Raw genomic sequence first — 26,595 nt, 5'->3', positions numbered from 1 at the left:
ACATGATTTTTAAATAATTGGATGTCTAATACAAATCTTGCAGATTTTAAATAAGTGGAAACAGCAGAGTACTCAGCAGCTCATTGTATTTCAGTAGAGGAGAGATATTGTAGATAGAGGAAAATGCCAAGTCCTCCAGCAGAGCAAAGTATTTTAGGAGAAGAGAGTTAGAGAAAGGAACAGAGTCATGTGACAGCATAGAGTATTACAGGAGAGGAGAGTTAGATAGGGGAAGGAGCAGAATCCCCCAGCAGTGCAGATTATTACAGGAGAGGAGAGTTAAGCTGGCTGTACCTGATTAGTTTTTTTTTCATTCAGCCATTGAACAGGTTTTCCAACCTGTTCCTTCAACAGAAGTTGATCAAACGATTGACATCTGCAAGTGGGGACTGTCCTTGCTGAACCGGCCAAGTTTTGATCAGTGTATAGCCAACTTTAGATGAGGAAGGATTCCTCCAGCAGCACAGAATATGTTAGGAGAGGGGAGTTAAGGTGGCCATAGGTGGATTTTTTTTTTTTTTTTTAACAGCCAGGCAGCTGATAAAAACTGAACAGGTTTCCCCATCCATACAATCAAGGTGGATGCGGGAAACCTCCCCACTGTGCTAGTCTGACAGTGGGACTCTCACACCATCAGAATACACTGCTCAGCGATGCAGCCAATTGGATACATGTGCTGATCAAATACAAATTTTCCAACAAACAGTCCCTTTTGAGAGGAGTTGATTACTAGGTTAACTGCTCTTGAACTTGGGCAGCCATAGATGTATTTAAAATTCAGCTGGCCCTTGCTGAACCAGTAAACTTTGTTCCATCTATGGACAGCTTTAGAAAAGATATTTTAGGAGAGAAGAACTAAGTAAGGAAGGAGCAGATTCCTCCAACCAGGGGCGGACTGACAACTCATGGGGCCCCCGAGCAATAGGGGATCATGGGGCCCCTGTGTCCTTGCCCAAACTCAAAAAAGCCTATGAAAAAGGTACCAGGGGCATCTCATGGGGCCCCCTACTGACCCCGGGCCTTCGGGCAGTGCCCGAGTTTCCAAATGGTCAGTCCGCCCCTGCCTCCAACAGTGCATAATTTTTCAGGAGAGAAGAATTTAGCTGCCCATACATGGATTGAAATTCAGCTGGTTTCAACAGCCGAATTTCAATCCATGTATGAGCTTGCTGGCTGTACACAAGTCGATCTATTGATCACTTGTGTATAACCAACCTGTCGGGTTTTTCATGAACAATCAGTGCCACTGGCTATAGCTGGCAACACTGATCATTGTATTCTGAGGCCAGGGAAGGCTCCCCAATGTCAGAATATAATACCTCAGTGGGAGGGGTTCCCCCATCCACCTCAAATGTGTGAATGGGGGAATCAGCTCATTTTTTTTTGTTCAACCTACTGGTTGAATGAAAAAAAAAATGATTCATGTATGGCCAGCCTTAGACAGAGTAAGGAGTCACAAGGAATGCTTTTATGGAGTATTTTAGGAGAGGAGAGTTAGAGAAAGGAGAAGAGTCCTTCAGCAGCATATAGTATTTCTGGGGAGAAGAGTTTAATATAGGAAGGAATAGAATCCTCTAGCAGCATAGAGCATTTCAGGAGAGAAGAGTAACGCTGGGTTGAACAAAAAAATCTGACAGACCCCCGCATCAACACAAGCGATGAGGATGCAGGAACAGGGATCTCTCCCAATGTTCTATTGTATTCTGACAGTGGGGACTCCTCCCTTCCCCATCAGAATATACAGATCAGCGCTTGAAGCCATTGGCTGATTGAATGCTGGTTTTCCAGCATGACCATTCGACAGGAGCTGGTAGTTGAAGAGACAATGGTGCACACGCACAGAAATTCGGCCAATTCCTGCCAAACCAGCCAAATTTTGGTGTGTGTCTTGGTTTTTAGATAGAGGAAGGAGCAGAGTCTTCCAGCAGTGCACAGTATATCATGAGCAGAGAGCTAGGTGCAGGAAGGAGCAGAAAACAGTGTAGGGTATTTCAGGAGAAAATAGTTAGATGGAGGGAGGAGCAGAGTCATGCAGCAGTGTAGAGTATTTCAGGAGAGAATAGTTAGATGGAGGGAAGAGCAGAGTCATGCAGCAGTGTAGAGTATTTCAGGAGAGAATAGTTAGATGGAGGGAAGAGCAGAGTCATGCAGCAGTGTAGAGTATTTCAGGAGAGAATAGTTAGATGGAGGGAAGAGCAGAGTCATGCAGCAGTGTAGAGTATTTCAGGAGAGAATAGTTAGATGGAGGGAAGAGCAGAGTCATGCAGCAGTGTAGAGTATTTCAGGAGAGAATAGTTAGATGGAGGGAAGAGCAGAGTCATGCAGCAGTGTAGAGTATTTCAGGAGAGAATAGTTAGATGGAGGGAAGAGCAGAGTCATGCAGCAGTGTAGAGTATTTCAGGAGAGAATAGTTAGGAGGGAGGAGCAGAGTCATGCAGCAGTGTAGAGTATTTCAGGAGAGAATAGTTAGATGGAGGGAAGAGCAGAGTCATGCAGCAGTGTAGAGTATTTCAGGAGAGAATAGTTAGAAGGAGGGAGGAGCAGAGTCATGCAGCAGTGTAGAGAGAACAGTTAGATGGAGGGAGGAGCAGAGTCATGCAGCAGTGTAGAGTATTTCAGGAGAGAATAGTTAGATGGAAGGAGGAGCAGAGTCATGCAGCAGTGTAGAGTATTTCAGGAGAGAATAGTTAGGAGGGAGGAGCAGAGTCATGCAGCAGTGTAGAGTATTTCAGGAGAGGATAGTTAGATGGAGGGAGGAGCAGAGCCATGCAGCAGTGTAGAGTATTTCAGGAGAGAATAGTTAGATGGAGGGAGGAGCAGAGTCATGCAGCAGTGTCGAGTATTTGAGGAGAGAACAGTTAGATGGAGGGAGGAGCAGATTAATGCAGCAGTGTCGAGTATTTCAGGAGAGAACAGTTAGATGGAGGGAGGAGCAGATTAATGCAGCAGTGTAGAGTATTTCAGGAGAGAATAGTTAGATGGAGGGAGGAGCAGAGTCATGCAGCAGTGTAGAGTATTTCGGGAGAGAATAGTTAGATGGAGGGAAGAGCAGAGTCATGCAGCAGTGTAGAGTATTTCAGGAGAAAATAGTTAGATGGAGGGAGGAGCAGAGTCATGCAGCAGTGTAGAGTATTTCAGGAGAGAATAGTTAGATGGAGGGAGGAGCAGAGTCATGCAGCAGTGTAGAGTATTTCAGGAGAGAATAGTTAGATGGAGGGAGGAGCAGAGTCATGCAGCAGTGTCGAGTATTTGAGGAGAGAACAGTTAGATGGAGGGAAGAGCAGATTAATGCAGCAGTGTCGAATATTTCAGGAGAGAACAGTTAGATGGAGGGAGGAGCAGATTAATGCAGCAGTGTAGAGTATTTCAGGAGAGAATAGTTAGATGGAGGGAGGAGCAGAGTCATGCAGCAGTGTAGAGTATTTCGGGAGAGAATAGTTAGATGGAGGGAGGAGCAGAGTCATGCAGCAGTGTAGAGTATTTCAGGAGAGAATAGTTAGATGGAGGGAGGAGCAGAGTCATGCAGCAGTGTAGAGTATTTGGTGACATTCACAAGGCCAACTAGCTGCAGGCAGGGGCTGCCTTCACTCACAACTCAATGGCCGGTGTCACTGCTGTTCCCATTTAACTGCTCATCCAAGAGATCACATGTGAATATAAACCTCTGACAACCCACAGCTAAGCGGCCAGTTTGTATGCATCCACTGAATGCACCATATGCCCCATGTGAGTGTAGCCTTGGAGGAAGTAGCAAAGTCCTCCAGCAGCTCAGAATATTTCTGGAGAGGAGAGCAAGACAAAGGAAAGAGCATGGTGTCCTTCCAGTGCTTTATTTTCACATATTTAGTGTAGTGAATGTTCACATTCATCTTGGCTCTTGGGTTGACCAGAAATCATGAATTTGTTTCTAAAGGTTCCACTGAAAACCTCTAATGTACAATTTCACAGGTTGATTAATCACACAAAGAAGCTGATGGAAAAGGAAGAGAAACTTTGTATCAAAATCCTGCAGACGCTACGCGAGATGTTGGACAAAAAAGACAGCTTCGCTGAGCAGGTACAGCGCTGACTTTTATAAAGTACAAAATATGCATATGCATCCCTGTCTTCCTCCGTCTGGCCCAGTCCCACCATTATAGCCATCCTGCTTTTATTTTGGGTGTTTGGAAGCAGAGGACAGCGACCGTGGAGCTAAGACACCATGACACTGTGTTTTCTTGTATCAGCAAAGTGTATATCCAGGGTCAACATTACTCATTACTAACCCTAGCTGCAGCTGATCAGGCAGTGTATGCAGCCATAGCACAGAGTTTTGTTGCCTCAGAATGCAGCAAATTATATGCAGCTAAACTGCTGTGTGAATCTAATTTGTATACAGTAAGTACTCAGTAACACTATGATGCTATCGAGCGAACCAAAACCTCGGAAGAACTTTGTTGAATCCATAGCATGATGAATTTCGGCTCTTTAGAAGCAATGGGAATCCTACTTGCTATTATATGGGTGTAACTAACGGGGTGGCTGTTGGGTGTGTGTTTACTGGTGACTTTTATCCTTAGTAGGGTTCTTTAACTGTTCTTCAAACTTTAATTTTTCTTACAGCCAAACGATTTGTATTTCTTTCCATCTACTGTATTTCAGAGATTTACACAACTCTGCCAAACCTAGCAGCCCTGTCTGCTAGGAGACCTGAATGTTTTCTACTGTATTCACTGTCACTTTTAAGTCCTGTTCCATCCCTAGCCTGTGACTGAACAGTGAAAGGAGAAGCAGCAGACTGGTGAGATCTCTTTTCCTAACATCATGTTCCTTATAGCACATGAGCACTGCTGCACACTTAATTGGCTCCTTGTGCTATTTCTGCCTCTCCTGGTCTGGACTTTGCTGCACATGGACTGCAATTGGCTGACACTAAATCAGAATGATGTACTTTTACTGCTTTCACTTTAATCATGAATTGTAAAAAAAAATTAACCAAATTCACAGATCAATCTCTTTTAGATAAAGTACGTTTAGGCTTACTATTTATAGCAGTAGTCTCCATACTGCACTTGGAGGCCAGATGCAGCACTTTGCTTGGTTTTATTTAGCCCTTGGGACATTATCCCCCCCACTTTCAGCAAAACTGTGGCATAGTTGATGCCATTGACACCAACAGTGGATCACTATTCCTCCCACTGACACCAACAATGGGGCACCATTCCTCCCACTGACAGGACACCATTCCACCCATTAACACCAATGATGGGGCACTATTCCTCCCACTGACACCAACGAAAGAACACTATTCCTCTGACTGACACCAATGATATGGCACTTTTGCTCCCATTGATACCAACAATGGGGCACTATTATTTATTTATTTATTTATTACAGGTACTTATATAGTGCCATCAATTTATGCAGCACTTTACATATATAAGGTCCCTAACTCACGTTCATACATATCCATACTAGGGCCAATTTAGACAGGATCCAGTTAACCTACCAGCATGTCTTTGGAGTGTGGGAAGAAACCCAAGCAAGCACAGGGAGAACATGCAAACTTCAAGCAGGTGTTGCTGTGGTTGGGATTTGAATCAGCAACCTTAGTGCTGCCAGGCGGAAGTGCTGAACATTTAGCCACTGTTCTGCCCAATTACTCCCTCTAATACCAATGCTGGGGCATTGTTTGCTCCTATTGACACCAGGACATTTTCTTCTCCCACTGACAACAGTCTGGCCCTCCTAAAGTTTGAAGGACAGTAAACTGGACCTTTGTTTAGAAAGTTTGGAGACCCCTGATTTAAAGGTATGGAAAGTTTTCTCATCTGCAGTAATTGAACAGGCCACTAGTGGCCACCGTCTCTCTATGTGTGGTGGCTGAAAGGCACTCAACTGGAGACAGCCGGGAGTCTGATATAGATGTTCTAGTTCTCGGTCATTCGGAACAGATCATTGTGCATTACTGGGTTACTGCGAGATTACTTGTATTTTCCACACTGTGGCTTGCTAGCCCAGTAACAAGTTGAATTTCCTAAATACATCAAATAAGAACAAGTAAAACAAAAACAGACTAATTTTTCTTGCAGCCAGAAAGCACTCGTCATACTAGAAAGTTGTGCTTAAAAACTTTATGCTGTCTGAGAGCAATTCACCTTTTTTTTTTGGTCTGCAGGGTTAAGGAAAATAAATATAAAGAAAATGAATATATAATATAAAGAAAGAATACAGGGAGGTACATAGACACAGACATAACCATTCTGAATAGTTTACTGATTATTTTGTACCTGCACATGGGGACAATATGAGTTTTCTTTTATATCTACCTGCAGTCTTTCACAGGATATTGCTGAGTGTCATGGTCGGACATTTGTGTATCACTTGTCAGTTTCCGTTTCTTACACTTTGACAAGACCTGTCAATCACTGGTCTCAGAATGCTTTCCGTACTACCCAAACTTGTTAAAAGCCTGCTGAATACTGCTAGCACCTATGTAAAGTGACAAAACTTTTCTTTGTACTTTTATTTGTGCTTAACATTCCCGAACCACAGCTGTAGGGTGTTTTTAAGGGAACCTGTTAGGTTATGGACAATCAAGTTTTTCCAAAGTCTTAACAAGAATCAAACCTAAAAGTTCACAGCAGGAACTTGAAGGTGTTCAAGTTTACCTCTCAAACATTTTCTGCTTTCCAATCCAAGCAGTGACTCAGCAGCTCATATCTCCCTGCCCCCCCCCTCCCAACAGTTTCTCAACATCATAGCTCCCCCTGATCTCCCCCCTCCCCCAGCAATGATTCAACAGCTTAGTTTCCCCTGGTCCCCGCTCCCAACCGTGTCTCAGCAGCTCAGCTCTCCCTGTTCTCCCCTCCCAACAGTGTCTCAGCAGTGCGATCCTCCCTGATCCCCCTACAAAGAGTGATTCAGCAGCTCAGCTCCCCCTTCTTAGCAGTGACTCAGCAGCTCAGGTCCTCCTGCCCTCCTCGCAACAGTTTCTCAGCAACACAGCTCTCCCTACTACCCCCTCCCAGCAGTGACTCAGAAGCTCAGCCCCCCTGTTCTCCTTTCCCAACAGTGTCTCAGCTGCACAGCTCCCCCGCTCCCCCTTCTTAGCATTGACTAGCAGCTCAGGTCTACTTGTTTCCCCCCTTCCAACAGTGTCTCAGTAGTGCAGCTCAACCTGCTCACCCCTCTTAGCAGTGATCTAGCATCTCAACTTCCCCTGCTCCCCATTCCAAGCAATGACTCAGTAGCTCTACCCTTCCATCTCCTTTCTTCTAGCAGTGACTCAGCAGCTCTTCTAACCCCACCCCCAGCAGTATCTCAGTAGCTTCCCCTGCTCCCCCTCCCATCAGTGACTCAGCAGTTCAGCTCCCCTTCCCAATAGTGACTGAGCAGCTCAGCATACCCTGATGGAAACCTGTTACAAACCTGGGCAATCCCCCCAAACATACATTAACTCAGCAGCTCAGCTTCCAGTGACTCAACAGCTCAGCTTCCCCTCCAAACAATGTCTCGGCAGCTTCCCCTGCTCCCCCTCCCATCAGAGACTCAGCAGTTCAGCTCCCCTTCCCGGTAGTGACTCAGCTTGCCCTGACATAAACCTGTTACAAACCTGGGCAATCCAAACTGAGCACATGAAAAAAAGTATACTGAAGTAGACTTATTGACGCTCCTTTTCAGGAGGAGGTCAGCAACCTATCTCCCTCAACCCCGAATTCTGTTACAAAACAAAAAATAAAAAACGGGTTTTGATCCTTCCACATTAGATCCAGAAGTAAAAAAAAGTTGCTTCAGATACACTTTACATGTATTTGTAATATCCAGGAAATTGATTTAGTCACGCCTTCCAGGTACGGTGCATGTGGGATCAGTAATCTCAGCTGTAAGCACTTGTTATGTAAGAGAATAATTTCCATCTGAGCGCTGAGTTCTGGTTCGGGCAGAGTTGCCGTGTCAGCAGACCTCTCACTGCAATCTCTCTCCTGTCGCACATTACTCGATCACTTGTCATTCCGACTCCCAGCAAGCTTCAATCATTTCTGGGAATATGGATCGAAGTGTGCAAAATCTTGTAGGGTCAGGAGAGGAAAAACATACACTGTACTAAGACTTCCTGTCTGTAGGTTATCTGCTTCTTCAGTAATCAGAACTATTTTTAAATTCTTTTGCTTCTTTTACAATTAAAAGACTTTATAACTGAGGCAGAGATTAAAGAAGGACTCTGATTTTGTGTGTATGTGTATACAGTTAAGTCCATATATATTTGGACACAGGCACAATTTTCATACTTTTAGCTCTGTATGCCGCCAGAATAAATTAAAATAAAACAATCCGAATTAATTTGAAGTGCAGACTTTCTGCTTTAATTCAATGCGTTGAACAATAATATCAAGTACAAATTTTAGAAACTGCAACCGTTTTTATACACAGTCTCTCCATTTTCAGGGGCTCAAATGTAACTGGACAAATGAATATAATCATAAATAAAATGTTCATCTTTAATATTTGTTGAGAATCCTTTACTGGCAATGATTGCCTGAAGTCTGGAACCCATGGACATTACCAAAAACTGGGTTTCCTCCTTTCTGATGCTTTGCCAGGCTCTATCTACAGCTGTCTTCAGTTGTTCTTTCTTTGTGGGTCTTTCTGCCTTTACTTTTGCCTTCAGCAGGTGAAATGCATGCTCAGCTGAGTTGAGATAGGGTGATTGACTCGGCCATTGCAGAATATTCCACTTCTTTTCTTTCAAAAGCTCCTGGGTTGCTTTTGCAGTGTGTTTTGGATCCTTGTCCATCTGTACTGTGAAGTGCCGATCAATCAACTTTGCTGCATTTGCCTGAATCTGGGCTGACAGTATATCTCTAAACACTGCAGAATTCATCCGGCTGCTTCTGTCTTCTGTCATATCATCATTAAACACCAATGACCCAGTGCCACTGGAAGCCATGCATGCCCATGCCATCACACTGCCTCCACCATGTTTTACAGAAGACGTTGTGTGCTTTGGATCATGAACTGTTCCAAGCCTTCTCCACACATTTTTCTCTTCGTCATTTTGGTACAGATTAATCTTAGTTTCATCTGTCCAAAGAATGCTTTTCCAGAAAAGGTCTGGCTTTTTTAGATGCTTTTTGGCTAAGTCTTATCTGGCTTTTCTATTCTTCAGGCTTATGAATGGTTTGCACCTTGTGGTGAACCCTCTGTATTTGCTCTTGTGAAGTCTTCTCATGATTGTAGACTTTGACAATGATACGCCCACCTCCTGGAGAGTGTCTTTCACTTGTCTGGATGTTGTGAATGGGTTTTACTTTACCATAGAGAGGATCCTGCAATCATCCACCACTGTTGTCTTCTGTGGATGTCCATACCTTGTTATGTTGATGAGCTCACCAGTGCATTCTTCTTTCCTCAGAATGTACCAAACTGTTGATTTGGTCACTATTAATGTTGCTGCTATCTCTCTGATGGATTTGGTTCATTTTTTTAAGCCTTACAATGGCCTGTTTCACCTGCATGGACAGCTCCTTTGAACACATGATGTAGGTTCACAGCAATAGATTCCAAATGCAAACACCACACTTAGAATCACCTCCAGACCTTGTACCTGCTTAATTAAAGAAGAAATAACAAAGGAGTAGCCCACACCTGGCCATGAAACAGCTTTTGATTCAATTGCCCAATTACATTTGGTCCTTTGAAAAAAGGGGGATGGCTACTCTTAAGAGCTGTAATTCCTAAACTCTTCCTCCAATTTGAGTGTGCACTTTCAGCCCGTATCCATTATATAACTATAGCTTGAATATATTTTGGTAAATACATGAAAAAAACTAAAATTGTGGCTGTGTCCAAATACAGTGCATCCAGATAGTATTAACAGCGCTTAACTTTTGCCACATTTGTTATGTTACAGCCTTATTCCAGAATGGATTAAATTAATTTTTTCCCTCAACATTGTACAAACAATTCCCTATAATGACAATGTGAAAGAAGTTCATTTTTGAAATCTTTGCAATTTATTAAAAATGAAGAACGAAAAAAAAACCCATGTACGTAAGTGTTCACAGCCTTTGCCATGACACTCAAAATTGAGCTCTGGTGCATCCTGTTCCCACTGATCATCCTTGAGATGTTTCCACAACTTGATTGGAGTCCACATGTGGGAAATTCATCTGATTGGACATGATTAGGAAAGACATAAACCTGTCTATATAAGGTCTAACAGTTAACAGTGCATGTCCGAGCACAAACCAAGCCATAAGTCCATGAAATTGTCCGTAGACCTTAGAGACATGATTGTATCAAGACACAGATCTGGGGAAGGATACAGAAAAATGTCTGCAGCATTGAAGGTCCCAATGAGCACAGTGGCCTCCATAATCTGTTAATGGAAGAGGTTTGGAACCACCAGGAATCTTCCTAGAGTGGGCCACCCGGCCAAAATGAGCGATCGAGGGAGAAGGGTCTTAGCCAGGGAGGTAACCAACCTGATGGTCACTCTGAAAGAGCTCCAGCATTTCTCTGTGGAGAGAGGAGAACCTTCCAGAAGAACAACCATCTTTGCAGCACTCCACTAATCAGGCCTGTATGGTGAAGTGGCTAGATGGAAGCCACTCCTCAGTAAAAGGCAAATGGCAGCCCACCTGGAGTTGGCCAAAAGGCACCTGAGGGACTCTCAGACCAAGAGAAACAAAACTCTCTGGCCTGATGAAACAAAGATTGAACTCTTTGGCCTGAATGCCAAGCATCATGTCTGGAGGAAACCAGGCACCGCTCTCTACCTGGCCAATACCATCCCTACAGTGAAGCACAGTGGTGGCAACATCATGCTGTGGGGATGTTTTTCAGCGGCAGAAACTGGGAGACTAGTCAGGATCAAAGGAAAGATGAATGCAGCAACGTACAGAGACATCCTTGATGAAAACCTGTTCCAGAGCACTCTGGACCTTAGACTGGGTCGACGGTTCATCTTTTAACAGAACAACGACCCTAAGCACACAGCCCACATAACAAAGGAGTGGCTACAGGCCAACTCTGTGAATGTGCTGGAGTGGCCCAGCCAGAGCCCAGACTTGAACCCAATTGAACATCTCTGGAGAGATCTGAAAATGGCTGTGCACCGATGCTCCCCATCCAACCTGATGGAGTTTGAGAGGTACTGCAAAGAAGAATGGGAGAAATTGCCTAAAAATAGGTGTGCCAAGCTTTTATCTTCATACTCAAAACGACTTGAGGCTGTAATTGGTGCTAAAGGTGCTTCAACAAAGTATTGAGAAAAGGCTGTGAATACTTACTGTATGTACATGTGTTTTTTTTATTTTTAATAAATTGCAAAGAAACAAACTTCTTTCAAGTTGCCAGTATGGGGTATTGTTTGTAGAATGTTGAGGAAAAAAATGAATGTAATCCATTTTGGAATAAGGCTGCAACATAACAAAATGTGGCAAAAGGTAAGCGCTATGAAGACTTTCTGGATGCACTGTATATATGGACCAAACTATGTATGTATATGTGTGTATGTATGTATGTGTGTGTGTGTGTGTGTGTGTGTGTGTGTGTGTATATATATATATATATATATATATATATATATATACACAGTCTATATTCTTAAAGTGGAACTAAAGTGTATAAAAACAAACTGCGAGAAGACAGGCTATTTTGACAGGCTATTTATTGCAGAAGAGACAAGCTATGTCTCCTCTGCCATAAAACAAACTTACCTGCCTGTTTGCAATCTTTTTTAAAATGTACACTGAGCTATGCATGCCTGCAGAAGAAGGCAGTGAAAAAAGTTTGGCGCCGGCAATGGAGCTGAAGTAAGTAATTGCAACTTTAGTTTCACATTAAGGTAGACCAACTATTAGATCTGTTTTTTTCATGTTCACTAAATGCATACTAAGTGGTAAATCTGTGTAATAGTTCCTGGTGTTTATTACCTCTCACAGAGATCACAGTATTCTCCCTGACAATGCCTTCACCTCCAGAAGGATGGCCACATCTTTGTTCAGTTCTCATCCTGGGTCACCATCTACTTTCTGGAATGAAATGCTAGCCCAGAGATTAGACAAATGTCTGACACAGATCAGCCCCTTCTGCAGCCTCTCACCATGTGACAGGCTACAAACTTGCAATGTGGCGCTGTGATCATTGTTGAAGAGGAGACTGAAGAAATGTTTCCTTTTGCCTGCAGCAGAATTGTGACATCATCTCAGCCTAGACAAAGTCACCGTGGCGGCTTTTAACAATAAGAGATGGAGCTTTTTGGAAAAATTATACTTTGGTGTGGGGGGTGATATTTTAGTTAAGGTTTTACGTTTACCCTTGGGTTGATTTACTAAAGGCAAAAAGACTGTGCACTTTGCAAAGTGCTATTGCACTCTGAAAGTGCAGTTGCTCCAGAGCTTAGTAAATGAGATACAGCTTCACTTTGCAAAGAATACCCAATCACGTGCAAGGAAAATAAAAAAAACTGCATTTTTGCTTGCACATGATTAGATGATGGAAGTCAGCAAAGCTTCTGCCCATTTACTAAGTTCAGGAGCAACTGCTCTTGCAAAGTGCTCAGTCTATTTGCCTTTATTAAATCAACCCTTAGTGTCTCTTTAAAAGGTTTTGAACTCCGAGGGTGGGGGGTGAAAAATATCAGCTGATTGGCTGTCACAGTGGTCAGGAGCCAGTCATGCTGTCTTTCATAGCTCAGTCTCTGTGCTGGAAGTGTGCTCTCAGCATAGAAACATTGGCCCCCAGTGATGCATACATGCGTCGTGTGAGCATTTAAATCCACCCTTTTGCCACAGCACATGTGTTAGATAATGGCAATGGCTTTAGGACTCCGTTCACACCTTTGCGCTACAGGAACATGCATGTTAACATAACACATGTGTTTTGTGTTGTGATGCTGCAATGGCAATAATTCTTGTTGGCATCCTAATTCATCTTGCCAGTGCACATGCATTTTGATGCACCACAATACACAGTGCAATGCCATGCCTTGTGGTGTGCCATCTTTCAAGAAAAAGTACATGCACCTTTTTTGCGTTTTAGTACGCTAGGGAGACCAATTTGAAAAATGGGCTGCTCTAACACAACTTGCATTAATACGCAAAGTCATTAATACGCAAAGTAACACGCATTAACACACACTGTTTTAACCTCTGCAAAGGTGAATGTAGCTCAACGGTTCAGGCAGGGAGAGGGTTTGGTGTCAGGGACAGTTTACATCATAGAGAGACTTACAAGAGCTACGGGATTGGTGAGTGCTCTCAGCACTGAGAGGTCTGATCCATAAAATCGCCAAAAACTCTTGTAATGATGGTAAGCTAAGTACATTACTAGGATCTGTGAGATCTTCCTTTGAATCCTTTAAGATCTAAGATAAGGACAGATTTTAGTGAGTGTAAGGGACTTTCTGATAAATACAACATATTTCAAAGATACATCTATTTGCCAAAATAAAGCATTCCAAATTGAGCAATAGAACTGCTTAGCTTCATTCAAGATTGCCTTTCCTGGCTACAAAGGGTCACAGCGCAAATTTACAATGCTAAAACTGATTAGGGTGGACCGACACCAAATGCCCCTGTACATTTTATCTACTTAGAAGATGTCATTTCTTCCTAAAATATTAATTCTGAACTCGTAAAACGTGGACCCATTTCCTCCGAGCGTGTTCCGCCATTAAATTTTATGGCTGTGGTTGGATTATATACATATTAATTTATTGTAATTAACATTAATGCTAAAAGGGCCTCTACGCAGGGGGAAAAAGTGACTGTCTAATCATCTTCGTGATGAGTTTAAAACTAATTACAGCTTCTGGAATATACAATGTGGGAAGATAGAAGTAAACTGAAGCAGAAGGTGCTCAAAGTGTTTCCAGGTTCAGAGTGACATTAAAGGGACCCTGTTGTGTTATAGATGTGGGCCAGCGATGACTTATTTTACAGGTCGCTAGTTATCCCGGCATTTGTGCTGATCCTGTGGCTTCTGCTCAGAGCAGAGTGGCTACTGTCTTGAATGAATGATGTACACTGGAGCTCGAAGCAACCTCACAAGAGAACCAGTGCATGCAAGGAAAATGATGGCACCTAAGCATTTAAAGTCCATAAAACATAAAAGAATTTGATTCTGTTACCAATTACCCAGTTGAAATAATAATAATTAAAAAATAAATAAATATATATATATACAGTTGTGTTCAAAATAATAGCAGTGTGTTGAAAAAAGTGAATAAAGCTCAAAATCCTTCTAATAGCTTTTATTTCCACACACACAAATGCATTGGGAACACTACACATTCTATTCCAAATCAACACATGAAGAAAAATATATCAAATTTGTGTTGTTACTCTAAAAAAAAATTGAAGAAAAGTGAATATTAGACTGTTCAAATAAATAGCAGTGTTTGTATTCTTCTTTACAAACTCAAACATTCACTATATAAACTGAGAAATGTTTGAAGATTTTGCTTTCTTTTGAATCACTTAATGAATATTTAGTTGTATAAGCACTGTTTCTGAGAACTGCTGTACATCTGTGTTGCATGGAGTCAACCAACTTCTGGCACCTGTGAACAGGTATTCCAGCCCAGGATGATTGGACTACATTCCACAGTTCTTCTCTATTTCTTGGTTTTGCCTCAGAAACTGCATTTTTGATGTCACCCCACAAGTTTTCTATTGGATTAAGATCTGGGGATTGGGCTGGCCACTCCATAATGTCAATCTTGTTGGTCTGGAACCAAGATGTTGCACGTTTACTGGTGTGTTTGGGGTCGTTGTCTCGTTTTAACACTCATTTCAAGGGCATTTCCTCTTCAGCATAAGGCATGATTGTTGGCTGAGTCCTTGCCATTTTGGCTATTCTTCTATTCATTCGAATGGTAGTTTTTCGCTTTCTTCCACGTCTTTCAGGTTTTGGTTGCCATTTTAAAGCATTTGTGATCATTTTAGCTGAGCAGCCTATCATTTTCTGCACTTCTTTATATGTTTTCCCCTCTCCAATCAACTTTTTAATCAAGGTACGCTGTTCTTCTGAACAATGTCTGGAACAACCCATTTTCCTCAGAATTTCAGAGAGAAATGCACTGTAACCAGCATGTACAACATTTGCTGCCTTCCTTCCTTAAATAAGGGCAATAATTGCCACCTGTTTTTTAAAGAATGACTGACCTCACTAATAGAACTCCACACTGCTATTATTTTGAACATGCCCCTTTCAATTAGTGATTCAATTACACAGAATCAGCAGCATGCATGTCATGACTGTTGGGTCTGTTGGATTTCTGTTACTCTACTACACCTGCTAGTAAATGATTTGCCATGTAGAAATATCATTTCTACCAAAAACAGTGATTGATCAGGTTAGTGATATCTGACTGCTATTATTTTGAACACAACTGTATATAGACACACACACATAGCATTTACACAGTGAATATAAAGGGTCTACACACCCCTGTTAAAATGTCAGGTTTTTGTGATGTAAAAAAATTACACAACTCAATTGAAAAATAAACTGAAATCTTTTAGGGGGCGAAGTAATCATAAAATAATTTGGTTGCATAAATGTGCACGCCCTCTTATAACTGTGGGTGTAGCTGTGTTCAGAATTAAGCAATCACATTCATAATCATTCCTGACATTTTCTTAGTCGCATCTTACAGTAAAAGCCATGGTCCGCAGAGAGCTTCCAAAGTATCGGAGGATCGAAGGAATCTCATTGTTAAAAGGTATCAATCAGGAGAAGGGTACAAAAGAGTTTCCAAGGCATTAGATATAACATGGAACACAGTGAAGACAGTCATCATCAAGTGGAGAAAATATTGCGCAACAATGACATTAACAAGAACTGGACATCCCTCCAAAATTGATGAAAAGACCAGAAGAAAACTGGTCTGGGAGGCTGCCAAGAGGCCTATAGCAACATTAAAGAAGCTGCAGGAATATCTGGCAAATACTGGCTGTGTGGTACATGTGACAACAATCTCCCGTATTCTTCATATGTCTGGGCTATGGGGTAGAGTGGCAAGACAGAAGCCTTTTCTTACAAAGAAAAACATGCACGCCTGGCTAAATTTTGCAAAAACACATCTGAAGTCTCCCAAAAAAATGTTGGAAAATGTGTTCTGGTCTGATGAAACCAAGGTTGAATTTTTTGGCCATAATTCCATAAGATGTTTGGTGCAAAAACAACACTGCACATCACCAAAAGAACACCATACCCACAGTGAAGCATGGTGGTGGCAGTATCATGCTTTGGGGCTATTTTTCTTCAGCTGGAACTGGGGCCTTAGTCAAGGTAGAGGGAATTATGAACAGTTCCAAATACCAGTCAATATTGGCACAAAACCTTCAGGCGTCTGCTAGAAAGCTGAACATGAAGAGGAACTTCATCTTTCAGCATGACAACGACTCAAAGTGTACATCCAAATCAACAAAGGAATGGCTTCACCAGAAGAAGACTAAAGTTTTGGAATGGTCCAGCCAGATCCCAGACTTGAATCCGATCGAAAATCTGTGGGGTGATCTTAAGAGGGCTGTGCATAGATGATGCCCAAAAAGATTGAGTGCTGTAATAAATTGAAAAAGTGCTTCAACAAAGTATTAGTTTAAGGGTGTGCACACTTATGAAACCATATTATTTTAGTTTTTTTATTTTTACTTCCCTGCACCTAAAAGATTCAGTTTGTTGTCCAACTGAGTTGTACAGTTTATAGGTCACATTAAAGGTGGAAAACGTTCTGAAATGATTTTTTTACATCACAGAAGCCTGACATTTTAACAGGGGTGTGTAGACTTTTTATATCCACTGTATATATATATTGGTAATGACAGTTTCAAGATACCTCCTGTATGGAGAAAATAGTCACATGCATTGCTCAGGTGTGATTTTGGCCCATTCTTCCACACAGTCTTCAAATCTTGAAGGTTCCGTGGGCCTCTTCTATGAACTCTGATCCATGGTTCTTTCCATAGATTTTCTGTTGGATTCAAGGCAGGTGATTGGCTGGCTCATTCTAGTAGCTTTATTTCCTTTCCGATCCGATCCAATCCGAAATGTCCACCCTTTTTTCATCTTCATCATCCTGGGAGATGGTAGCAGATTTTTTATCAAGAATATCTTTTTCCATTCATTTTTCCATTCATCCTTCTTTCAGTGATACGAAGTTTGCCAGCATAGTCAGCCCCACACCATGATGTTCCCACCTCCAAACATCACTGTTGGTCTGGTGTTTTTGGGGTGATGTGCAGTGCCATTCGACCTCCAAACATGGTGTGTATCATGGCATCCAAAGAATTCAAATTAGGTCCCATCTGACCAGACTATATTCTCCCAGTATTTCAAAGTCTTGTCTAAATGTTGTGCAGCAAACTTTAAACGAGTTTCAACATGCTTTTTATTAAGCAATGAAGTCTTGTGTGGTGAGTGTGCATACAGGCCATGGCGGTTGAGTGCATTACTTATTGTTTTCTATTAAACAATTGTACTTGTTAATTCCAGATATTTCAGAAGCTCTCCACAAGTGGTCCTTGGCTCTTGGACAACTTTTCTGATAATTCTTTTCACTCTACTGGTAGAAATCTTGCGACGAGCACCTGGTTGTGGCTGGCTTGTGGTGAAATTATATTCTGTCCACTTTTGGATAATGGCCCCAACAGTGCTCACTGGAACATTCAGAAGTTTAGAAATCCTTCTGTAACCAATGCCATCTGTAGGTTTTGCAACAATAAGGTTGCAAAGGTCTTGAGAGAGCTCTTTGCTTTTACACATCATGAGATGTTTCTTGTGTGACACCTTGGTAATGAGACACCTTTTTATAGGCCATCAGTTGAAACTGAACCAGCTGATATTAATTTGCACTGACAAGGGGCAGGATTGCTTTCTAATTACGGATATATTTCAGCTGGTTTCTTGGCTTTCCATGCCTTTTTGCACCTCCTTTTTCTTCATGTGTTCAATATTTTTTCCCTGTGTCATTCCATTTTATTACACATAACTTAATTTCTGAACTTATTTGTTTTGGTTTCTTTGTATGTATGGATTGCATAGGTTGTTACCAAGACGTGGTAAAAATGTCATGTCAAAAGCACCTTTAGAAATATATTTACTGAGAAAAATGATGATGTGTTCTTATTTTACCTGCTGTATAGTAAAAAAAAAACATAGATCAGTTGAAAAACTAAAACATTCTAGTTTTATTCTAAAACTAAACTCTAGGCAGATGTGAAAGGCACAAATTAGGGCGGCTCCGTATTCAGTTACTGAATTTGACTTGGTCACAGCTTCTTAAGCCGGCCATAGTTGGATCAAATCTTGGCTGGTTCAGCAGGGACCAGCCGAGATTCGATCCAACTATGGGCAAGCTGGTTTTACTAATGTCGATCTATTGATTGACTTCAGCACAACCAGACTATTGGATTTTTTGCATGCAATTACTGCTGCTGGCTATAACTGCCAAGAGTGATCATTGTGTTCTGCTAGTAGGGAAGGCTCTCCGCCAGCACTAACTGTTGATGGGGGAATAAAGCGATTTTCTTTCCTTCCACCCGTGGTGGAAAGTAAGAAAATCATATCATCAATGACCAGCTTTACAGTCCCATGTACAGCGAAGCTCAGACTGGGACTGGACAAAGCAGTACAAAGACTCAAGCAGGTGTACCACAGTGCTTGTGTGCTAACAAGGGATCAGCCAATAGGAGGAGAGAGAAGAATTAATGAGAGATGAGCTCATCAGTCTACTGCTTCACAGGTTAGTAAGTGACAAGACCTGTAAGTGCTACTAGCTGCAGCAGAGAGAAATCGGGTCTCCTGTCCAGCCAGACAGGGCTGTGCTGTGTGGCAGAGCTGTGTAAATCTAGGACTGGATGGACAGCAATACAAATTCTTTGCAGAATCAACAGTTCTCTTATATGTATTCCATCTGCTTATTTAGTGGTTTGCTTAGAGTTCAGCTTCAAGCATAATGTAAATGAAATGTATCATCTGTGTGTGATGTAGATAGAGTTCCTTTGAGGTGAATTAACACTTTGCACACAGTTGAAATTTAAAAATAAAGCTGGTGATTTTTCAATCCCTGTAGATTATGCAAACAATGAAGAAACACAAGCACTGCTAATAACACCATAATGGCCATCTACATATCCAAATATATAGACGACTATCCTGTTATTTGTGTATCTATCCTGATATCTATATACAGTAACTAAAGTTATCTAAATATCTATATTTTCTCTGAGCCTGATATTTGCCCCCGATTGCCTATGTCTGTTTTTCTTCAGACGCTTTTACCAATAAGGTTGTTTATTTTCTTTGCTTCCTCTTTCTAGTTTAGGTATCTTTCACATGCCGTCTTCTTGCTTTATTTCTGTCGCCCTGCAGGCGCTACCCTCCGCGACCACCCCACGTCCAGTCTCTCCTTTGTATCTCCAGCCTTTGCTCCATCTGAAATCCCTCCCGGTGATTAGACAACCCCCCCTCCCCCGTTTCTCAGTCCATTGAAAACACTGAGCCTTGTTCTCGTCCTTGTTTGCCACTGTGCGCAGCGCCCCCCTTCCTTGCCACATGACATGTGACTGCACATGTGAAGAGGGGTGTGCGGATTTCGGGCCTCGGGGCACGATTGGAGGAGACGTTAGACTGCCAAGTCGATGAGGCGAACGAGGCTGCCCCCCCAAATCAGCCGGCAACAACAGCATGTGATTATGTAACGCCCGCAGTGTCTGGCACCGCGCTTCACTGGAGACGCGTCACGTGTTGTGCAATGCTCCTGGCCCTGAAATTCAATTAGGCGGCTCTGAACGATCGTGACTCTGCATGAGATAAGCTCTCTTCTCTCCCCTCTCCTGCTCTACGCTAGAAAGCAAATGGCTTTATTAGCTGCACATGAATACGCGGATTGTTGCCGATCCGCCGTGTGTTTGTATACAATACGGAGTCGGCGAGAGCGAGGGGGCTAACATTATGCAACGGGTCTCAAGAGCACCGAGAATATTGCATTCTCTATCTTTCATTTAAAGAGCCAATGGAATTATGAAAGACATAAAAGTTTTCTTTATATAAAAGAACTGGATGAATGTTCCGCAAATATGTATCTTAAAGGATACCTAAATCAGTTTTTTGTTTTTTTTTTTGCTTTTTTGGAGGGGGGCATAGAATAGGGGTGGCCTGATGTCAGACTGTCTAAGGGCTTGTTCACACTTGTCTAAACTTCTAACTCTTCAAAAATGCCCCTATAACATTAGTATGGGCGTTACACAGGCGTTAATGAGCTTTAGTATGGGCGTTTTACAAGCGTTAAAAGTGCTCCCCAAATGCCCTATGGGCGGTTTTGAGGCGTTTTATAAGCCATTTCCAAGCGTTAAAACCGCACAAACGCCTAGAATAAACTCTAATGGTATTAACGCGGTGCCTCTCCAGACTCTGGGGTGGATCTCGACTTTGAAGTCGGGATCGTTTACCAGTTTGGACTAGCTGAGTGATGTCAGCCGACAGCGGGCTTCAGGCTTTGGCTGTACTTCTTCTTTAAGCTCCATGCAAACGGGATGAATATTGTACAAACCGGCCAACATTTGGACCGTGTGTACAGGTGCTTGTCCAACAGAACCGATCTGGAACACCAGCAGGCGATCAGCATCCAATCAGAGTTCTCAAGTGTTCCAAGCGCTGATCAGTGTGTTATGGCGGGGTTGGGGGGTGATGGTTCGGTTCTCCTGTCAGAACACAACACAGCAGGAGGTCGCTATACTAACATCGCATAGTTAGTACCTTCCCAGTTTTTTTTTTTTTTATTCAGCCCGCTGGGTTGAACAGAAATAAGAAAAAATTACCATGTGTACCAGCATTAAAGAGCAGGTAAGAAACATTAGTCAGTGAAGTGCTGGTCTGGGAAAGGTGTGACTGCTAAAGGCAAACAACAAATGCACCTTAGTTTACAAGTAATCCATCTAAGAGAAGATTTAATAGATGTTCTTACTGGATCTCTAAACAGAACTACAACCTCTTGTTGCATGATGCTTTGCAACCTGCATCCTATGGTCTACTGTGTGTTCAGAGAGAGGGTGGTGCTGGAACCACTGTATTTTCATAGGCTCCAGATGTAGGCCCTTCAGAAGATAAGGATACCAACAACCATAGGGACTTAGCTAGCCATACACAAAGCAGATTATTATTTATTATTATAATACAGGATTTATATAGTGCCAATAGTTTTCTCAGCGCTTTACAATATAAAGGGAGACAATACAGCAACGTTACAGTTCAATAGAATACAAGATGGTAAGGAGGGCCCTGCTCTTGGGAGCTTACAATCTAACAGGGAGTGGCTGGTGGTACAAGAGGTAATAACTGTGGGGGATGGACTGATGGGAGAAATAGAAGGTTCGGTTATTAGCTGAAGGCAGGATAGGCTTCCCTGAAGAGAGAGGTTTTTAGAGATCGCCTAAAAGTGGGCAGAGTATTGGTTCCTTATGAACCAGCAGAAATGTGAGCTGTGGGTGACCCTAAAATCCTTCATCCTTGAAGGAGCCATTGGAAAATGCAGCCAATTCCATGGGGCAGGTGGGGGAAACCCCATATTACAGGCCATGCTTTTGGAATGGAATGTCCAACAAGAGCATATAGGTGTGATTCTCAGGTATACACAAAATACCTCGGCAGAAGATGAAAATAATATCAATCAGCGACTATGCTGAGTCAGTTTAAATACTAAATCATACTGCCGGACCACGGTGTGCCTTTTAACTACTTCAGGTTCGCACACAGAGTGCCTGTAAAGCTCTATTTGTCTTTATGTAAGTTTGACAGAGGCCGGCACGAGTGCTTGCTCTGGCTTGCTCAGGGATTCAGTGAAAGGCCTCTTTGTCAGCAGGTTTGGCAGCAAGTGCAGTGTTACCAGCAGGAATCCTAAAATCACAAGTGACCTGTTAACACCCTCCATGTCTCCAGGCTGAAGATTCGCCAGTGACTTGATGAAGCACATGGAGCCATTAAAATCCTGAGCACTGCTTTTGTTGGATTTTATTTCTCCCTTAAAGGAAACATCACACAAATTTAAACTGCTGTATAACAGTTCTGGGTCAGTGAACCTGAGTTCTGTCAGCTTCACTTGGCATCATTGCCCTGGTGCTAGCATATTTCAATGGGTCAGAGAAGGCAGCTTGCAGAGAAGCTTCACAATAAAGGAAGCTCTTTGAAGGAGGGGGTAGATACCTGCAACCTGGTGGTTGTACTTGCAGTTGGAGTTGGACCCATCCTGCAGAGAGTAGAAGTCCAGTTGCTATACTGTTTAATAGGAGAGCTGCCACAAAACTAGAGCCTGGTGGCATGTTATTACAGACTACTGAAGGCAATTTCTATGTTAGAGCAGACCTCTGAGAAGTGCCAGGATGTAGCAAAAGACTGCTAAGGACTATTCCTAAATTGTAAGATACTTCTAAGGAATATCCTCATATTACAAGACACCACTAAGAACTGCGGACATTTAATAAGACTGCTGAATACTATTCTCATGTAATGAGATACTCCCTAAAGCAGTGTTATGCCCAAAAGAAAACATTATATTGCAGCTTACCAATTCTTAGATGTGATGGCTGTATTAGTTTTCTTTTTTAGGCTTTCTTTCTTTTATTTTTCACCTGGAGATCCTGCCAGTAAGTCTGTTGTTTTTCAACAAAACAAGCTGTCCTGCAAATGTATCAGTTAAGAGGGTTGGCACAACCATTTGCCACTGACAGATGCTTACAATGATCAGCTTTTATTTGTTCATGTAAAACCTTTATCCCAAAAGGAAACACTGCTGCAATTGCATATAAAGTATTAGCCAGAGTTTGCCTTCAATTTGTTGGTGCATTTAAATCTGCTAGTACATCTAACACTCCTCTCCCCCCAGACTGACAATGGTGCTGTATAAAGGTGGCTCTGTGCTCCTTCATCCAGAGTGGGGGCACTCTAATACAACAGTTGTGTTACTGGCCTGATCACCAGATGAAACCAGAGCGAAAAGAAGCCTAAAAAAAATAATGTAGCAACCACATCTAATGAATTTCCATTTTTAATGATTTCTACATTTTTGGCTTTAGGTTTAATACCACTGTAGAACTGCAACCACTTTGATGACAAACTGCTGAGAACTGTCAGCACTGTTTAGGATTTCCAACATGGGGCAAGAGGCTGATGGTATTGTTTGCACACTACAAGAGACTGCTAGGAAAGGGAGACATGTGCTAAAAGACTGCTGAGGGCAATTGCTGTGCTACTAGAGACTGATTAGTACTGCCAATTTGTGACAAGGGACTGCTGAGCACTGTTCCCATGTTGCACCAAGGTGCTGAGGACTGCTAACCTGTGAGATTGCTAACCACTGCTACAAAAGACTGCTGAAGATGATTCTTCAGTTATAAAGAGACTGCTGAGGTATGTCAACATATAATTGCTAAGGATTGCTAACACTGGACACAAGACTGGTGACAATGTTTCCATGCCAAAGGGACTGCTGAGGATGGCAGACACATGCCAAGATACTGCTGAAGACTTTTTCTATGTTACAAGAGACCAAGTACTGGAGATATGTGACAAGGGACTGCTGAGCTTTGTTCCCATGCTAAGCTGGTCAAGATGCATAGTTTTATTTTGTCCAGCCACCAGGCACACATGTAAGGTGAATGGAGGAAGCCCCCCTGCCAGGACCTTGTATTCTGACACCAGGACTGTCAGCCACTGAAATGTTTTCCAGCATGTCCTTCTCGACAGACGTCAGTCAAACAATCAACCACTATCGAGCACAGATGGCCACACACTGATTGACAAGTCGGACACTCCCTAAACCTGCAGAATTTCCATGTGTTTGTGTCCAGGTTTACACTAGGCTGCTAAGAACTACTAACCTGCAACAGGAGACTGCTAACCACTGTTTCCAAGACACTGCTGGAGGTGATTCTTAAGTTACAAGAGACTGCTGAGGAATGTCAACATGTAATTGATGAGGATTGCCAACATGGGACAAGACAGTACCGGAGACCATTGTCATGTTGCAACAGTGTTCTGAGGATGACAGACACATGCCAAGAGATTGTTGCTTTGTTAAAAAGCACTGTTTTAATGTTACTGTAGACTACAGAAGACAAGTCACCTTCCCAGACTGCTGACATGGGTACACTGGACATTATTGGGAACAGTTTACTATATTATTGATCAGGGCTCACTCTGCTAAAAACTTCTGACATGTGACAAGAGACGTCTGTTGACTTTATGATTTGTAACAGGAGATTACTTAAAAAGGTTGTAAACACTTACATATACCCAGTGAAGTGACTAGCCTCAGATGATATACAGAAATGAAATTATTCTCCTACATAAGTTATACCTGTTTATCTACAAATCTCTCTCCTCTATAGCCTTCCAAAGCACACATTTTACAGCATTTCTCAACTCTAGAAGGCAGGGGGAGGGGATCTAATGTCACACACTGCACAGGGCAGAAAGGAGAGCTGAGTGTAATCTGAGAACTCAGTGGAGGGAATGAACACGCCCCCTCCTACACAGTCCCATAGGAAAACATTCACCTTTTCTGTGCTGGAAGGGGACAGGGCCATCTTGGGGTTTTGTGGCATAACCTGTCAGAAGTGACTCATCAGAGAGCAGATAGGAACCACACTAGGTGCTTTAGACTGAGGCTAGTATACACTATGAAGGGATATGCTTTGTTCATTTTTCATTTCAGAGGTTTACAACCACTTTAGCATGACATTTTGAAACTGTTTAATTAGACCATTTGTGCAGACGGGCTGGAGAGTATGATGGGGAATTTTTGTATTGCTGAGTACATCTGATCTGCGACAAGAGACTGCTAAGACTTATACATTAAGAACTTAGGGCTTGTTATCTATATTATATACAGAGTTTGCTGGGTCTTTGATGTGTTTCAATACATTTCGCAAACAAACTTTAAATCATTATCTTGTATAGTCTGCATCTTGTATATCTAGTATGATTACTAGTGGAGATTAAGATGCAATCTTTTAACGATAAAGCTGGGCAGGAAAACAAGTGGGGCCTTTTCATATCATTCACCTGATATCTCATTGCAGATTAATTTGCTTAGCAACACATGCTATTTTTGGTTGGAAAAGGTTAATGGTGAATATCAGGTGAGTGTGACATGTCTTCTGGTAAGTTATATGGCCTAACTTGTCTCTGCAGCGTAACGAATAAATAAATTGGATTGCTCCTGATTTATTTTCGGAGCTCGCCATGTCCTCCCTCCAGAGCAACCTAAATATTATTTGGCCGGGGACCTGATGGTGATTCTGCGCCAGTCTGTGACAATCTGCTTTTCTAGTATTACTTTTATTTCACTCCGGCTTTCATGTAATTTTTTTCGTGCTTTGTTGCTTTAGTGCTGCAGAGTTAAGGGGAACAAACAATCTACATCTTTCCCCCATCGTTGTTAAATATCAGGCCCACCGAGGTATGAATGTCTCGGTGCTTGCGGCCATAAATCTAGCAGTCAGGGTTTTCCGTAGCACCGGTCGAACAGGAACATTTTTCAAAGTCAGCAGCACCATCCGCCGAGCTCTGCATCTTCCAGTCGCTGTGGGAGCAAAGTGTGCTTCTTTTATCTCCTAAATCATCTCTGAGATCCTCTGTGACTCCTCCCGGTGCCAGCTCTCGATGCAGTGCTGCCAGGACGCGCGCTATGGCTGCCAGGACCAAGATAAATCTCTTCATTATTGGCATCTGTTTTGCCTCGTTTCTCTCTATTTCTATCCCCTCCCTGTGCTCCCTTGTTCCCTCCGTCTTCTTGAATCCTATAGCCACGTGCGCCTGGTTGGATCGCGGCAACACCCTCATGCATGCTGTGGCCAGGTGTTTGGGCACGTTGGCAAGTTGCACCGTTAAAGGCTTTAAAGAGAAGATCTTCGAACAGATGCTTGAGAGATGCTGGGGGCTTAGGCAGCAATAGTTGTCATCTTATTGTTTGTGATGCTTTATTTCTGACCTTGAATTTCAAGTAGTTTTTACTTGATTGAAAAGCACTGAAAACCTTGTTCAATTCCTGCACATGTAGCAATCATGAACTGACTGTGCGGGCCCTTGTGCATATGTAGGAACATGCAAATGTGCAGAAATATGTGTCATACAAGCCTGGTCTGCAGAGTTTGTCTACAGACCCACACAAACCCATTTTAACTACTATTACGTTAAAATAGACTGCTATGTTACAAGAAAACACTTTTACATGGAAAGCCCTGAGCTACATTCACAGAGTTTCTATCACATGTTGATCCCTGTGCCTGATCCACAGCTTCTGTCTACAAGCCTTGCCAAACCTCACTTTAATTGCCACTGTGTAACAAGAGACTGCTATGTTACAAGAGATCTCTTAACGATTCTACAACCATAGAACACTAGAGCAATGGCAAAAAAAGGCCAATCATTGAGTCTGCTTCTTATTTAATTTTTTTTCTTTTTTTATGTTTTTGTTCAAGCACAGATCTTTGTTTGTCCCAGGAATGTTTTAATTCCAACTCCAGGATAAATGTTGTTCTTAATTGTAGATTCATATTGAAAATACTGCCCTCCTGGACCTTATTCCCACTCTTAAAGCTGAATTTC

General features: G+C 42.3%; 1 protein-coding gene across 4 annotated transcripts in view; it reads left to right on the top strand.

Annotated features, from left to right (window-relative positions):
* Positions 1–26,595, top strand: part of ITPR2 (inositol 1,4,5-trisphosphate receptor type 2) — a 464,180-nt gene that overhangs the window by 269,507 nt on the left and 168,078 nt on the right. For all 4 annotated transcript variants that reach the window (XM_089671685.1, XM_089671684.1, XM_089671687.1 and 1 more), the window contains one exon: positions 3,949–4,057. In XM_089671685.1, coding sequence (XP_089527811.1) covers positions 3,949–4,057 — 109 coding nt within the window. The remainder of the gene's footprint in view (positions 1–3,948; positions 4,058–26,595) is intronic.

The sequence above is a fragment of the Staurois parvus genome, unplaced genomic scaffold (genome assembly GCF_062004578.1).
Source record: "Staurois parvus isolate SC_StPar_1 unplaced genomic scaffold, SC_StPar_1.0 ptg000114l, whole genome shotgun sequence".
Classification (NCBI taxonomy): Eukaryota; Metazoa; Chordata; class Amphibia; order Anura; family Ranidae; genus Staurois; species Staurois parvus.
This window is presented reverse-complemented; position numbering and strand designations above follow the sequence as displayed.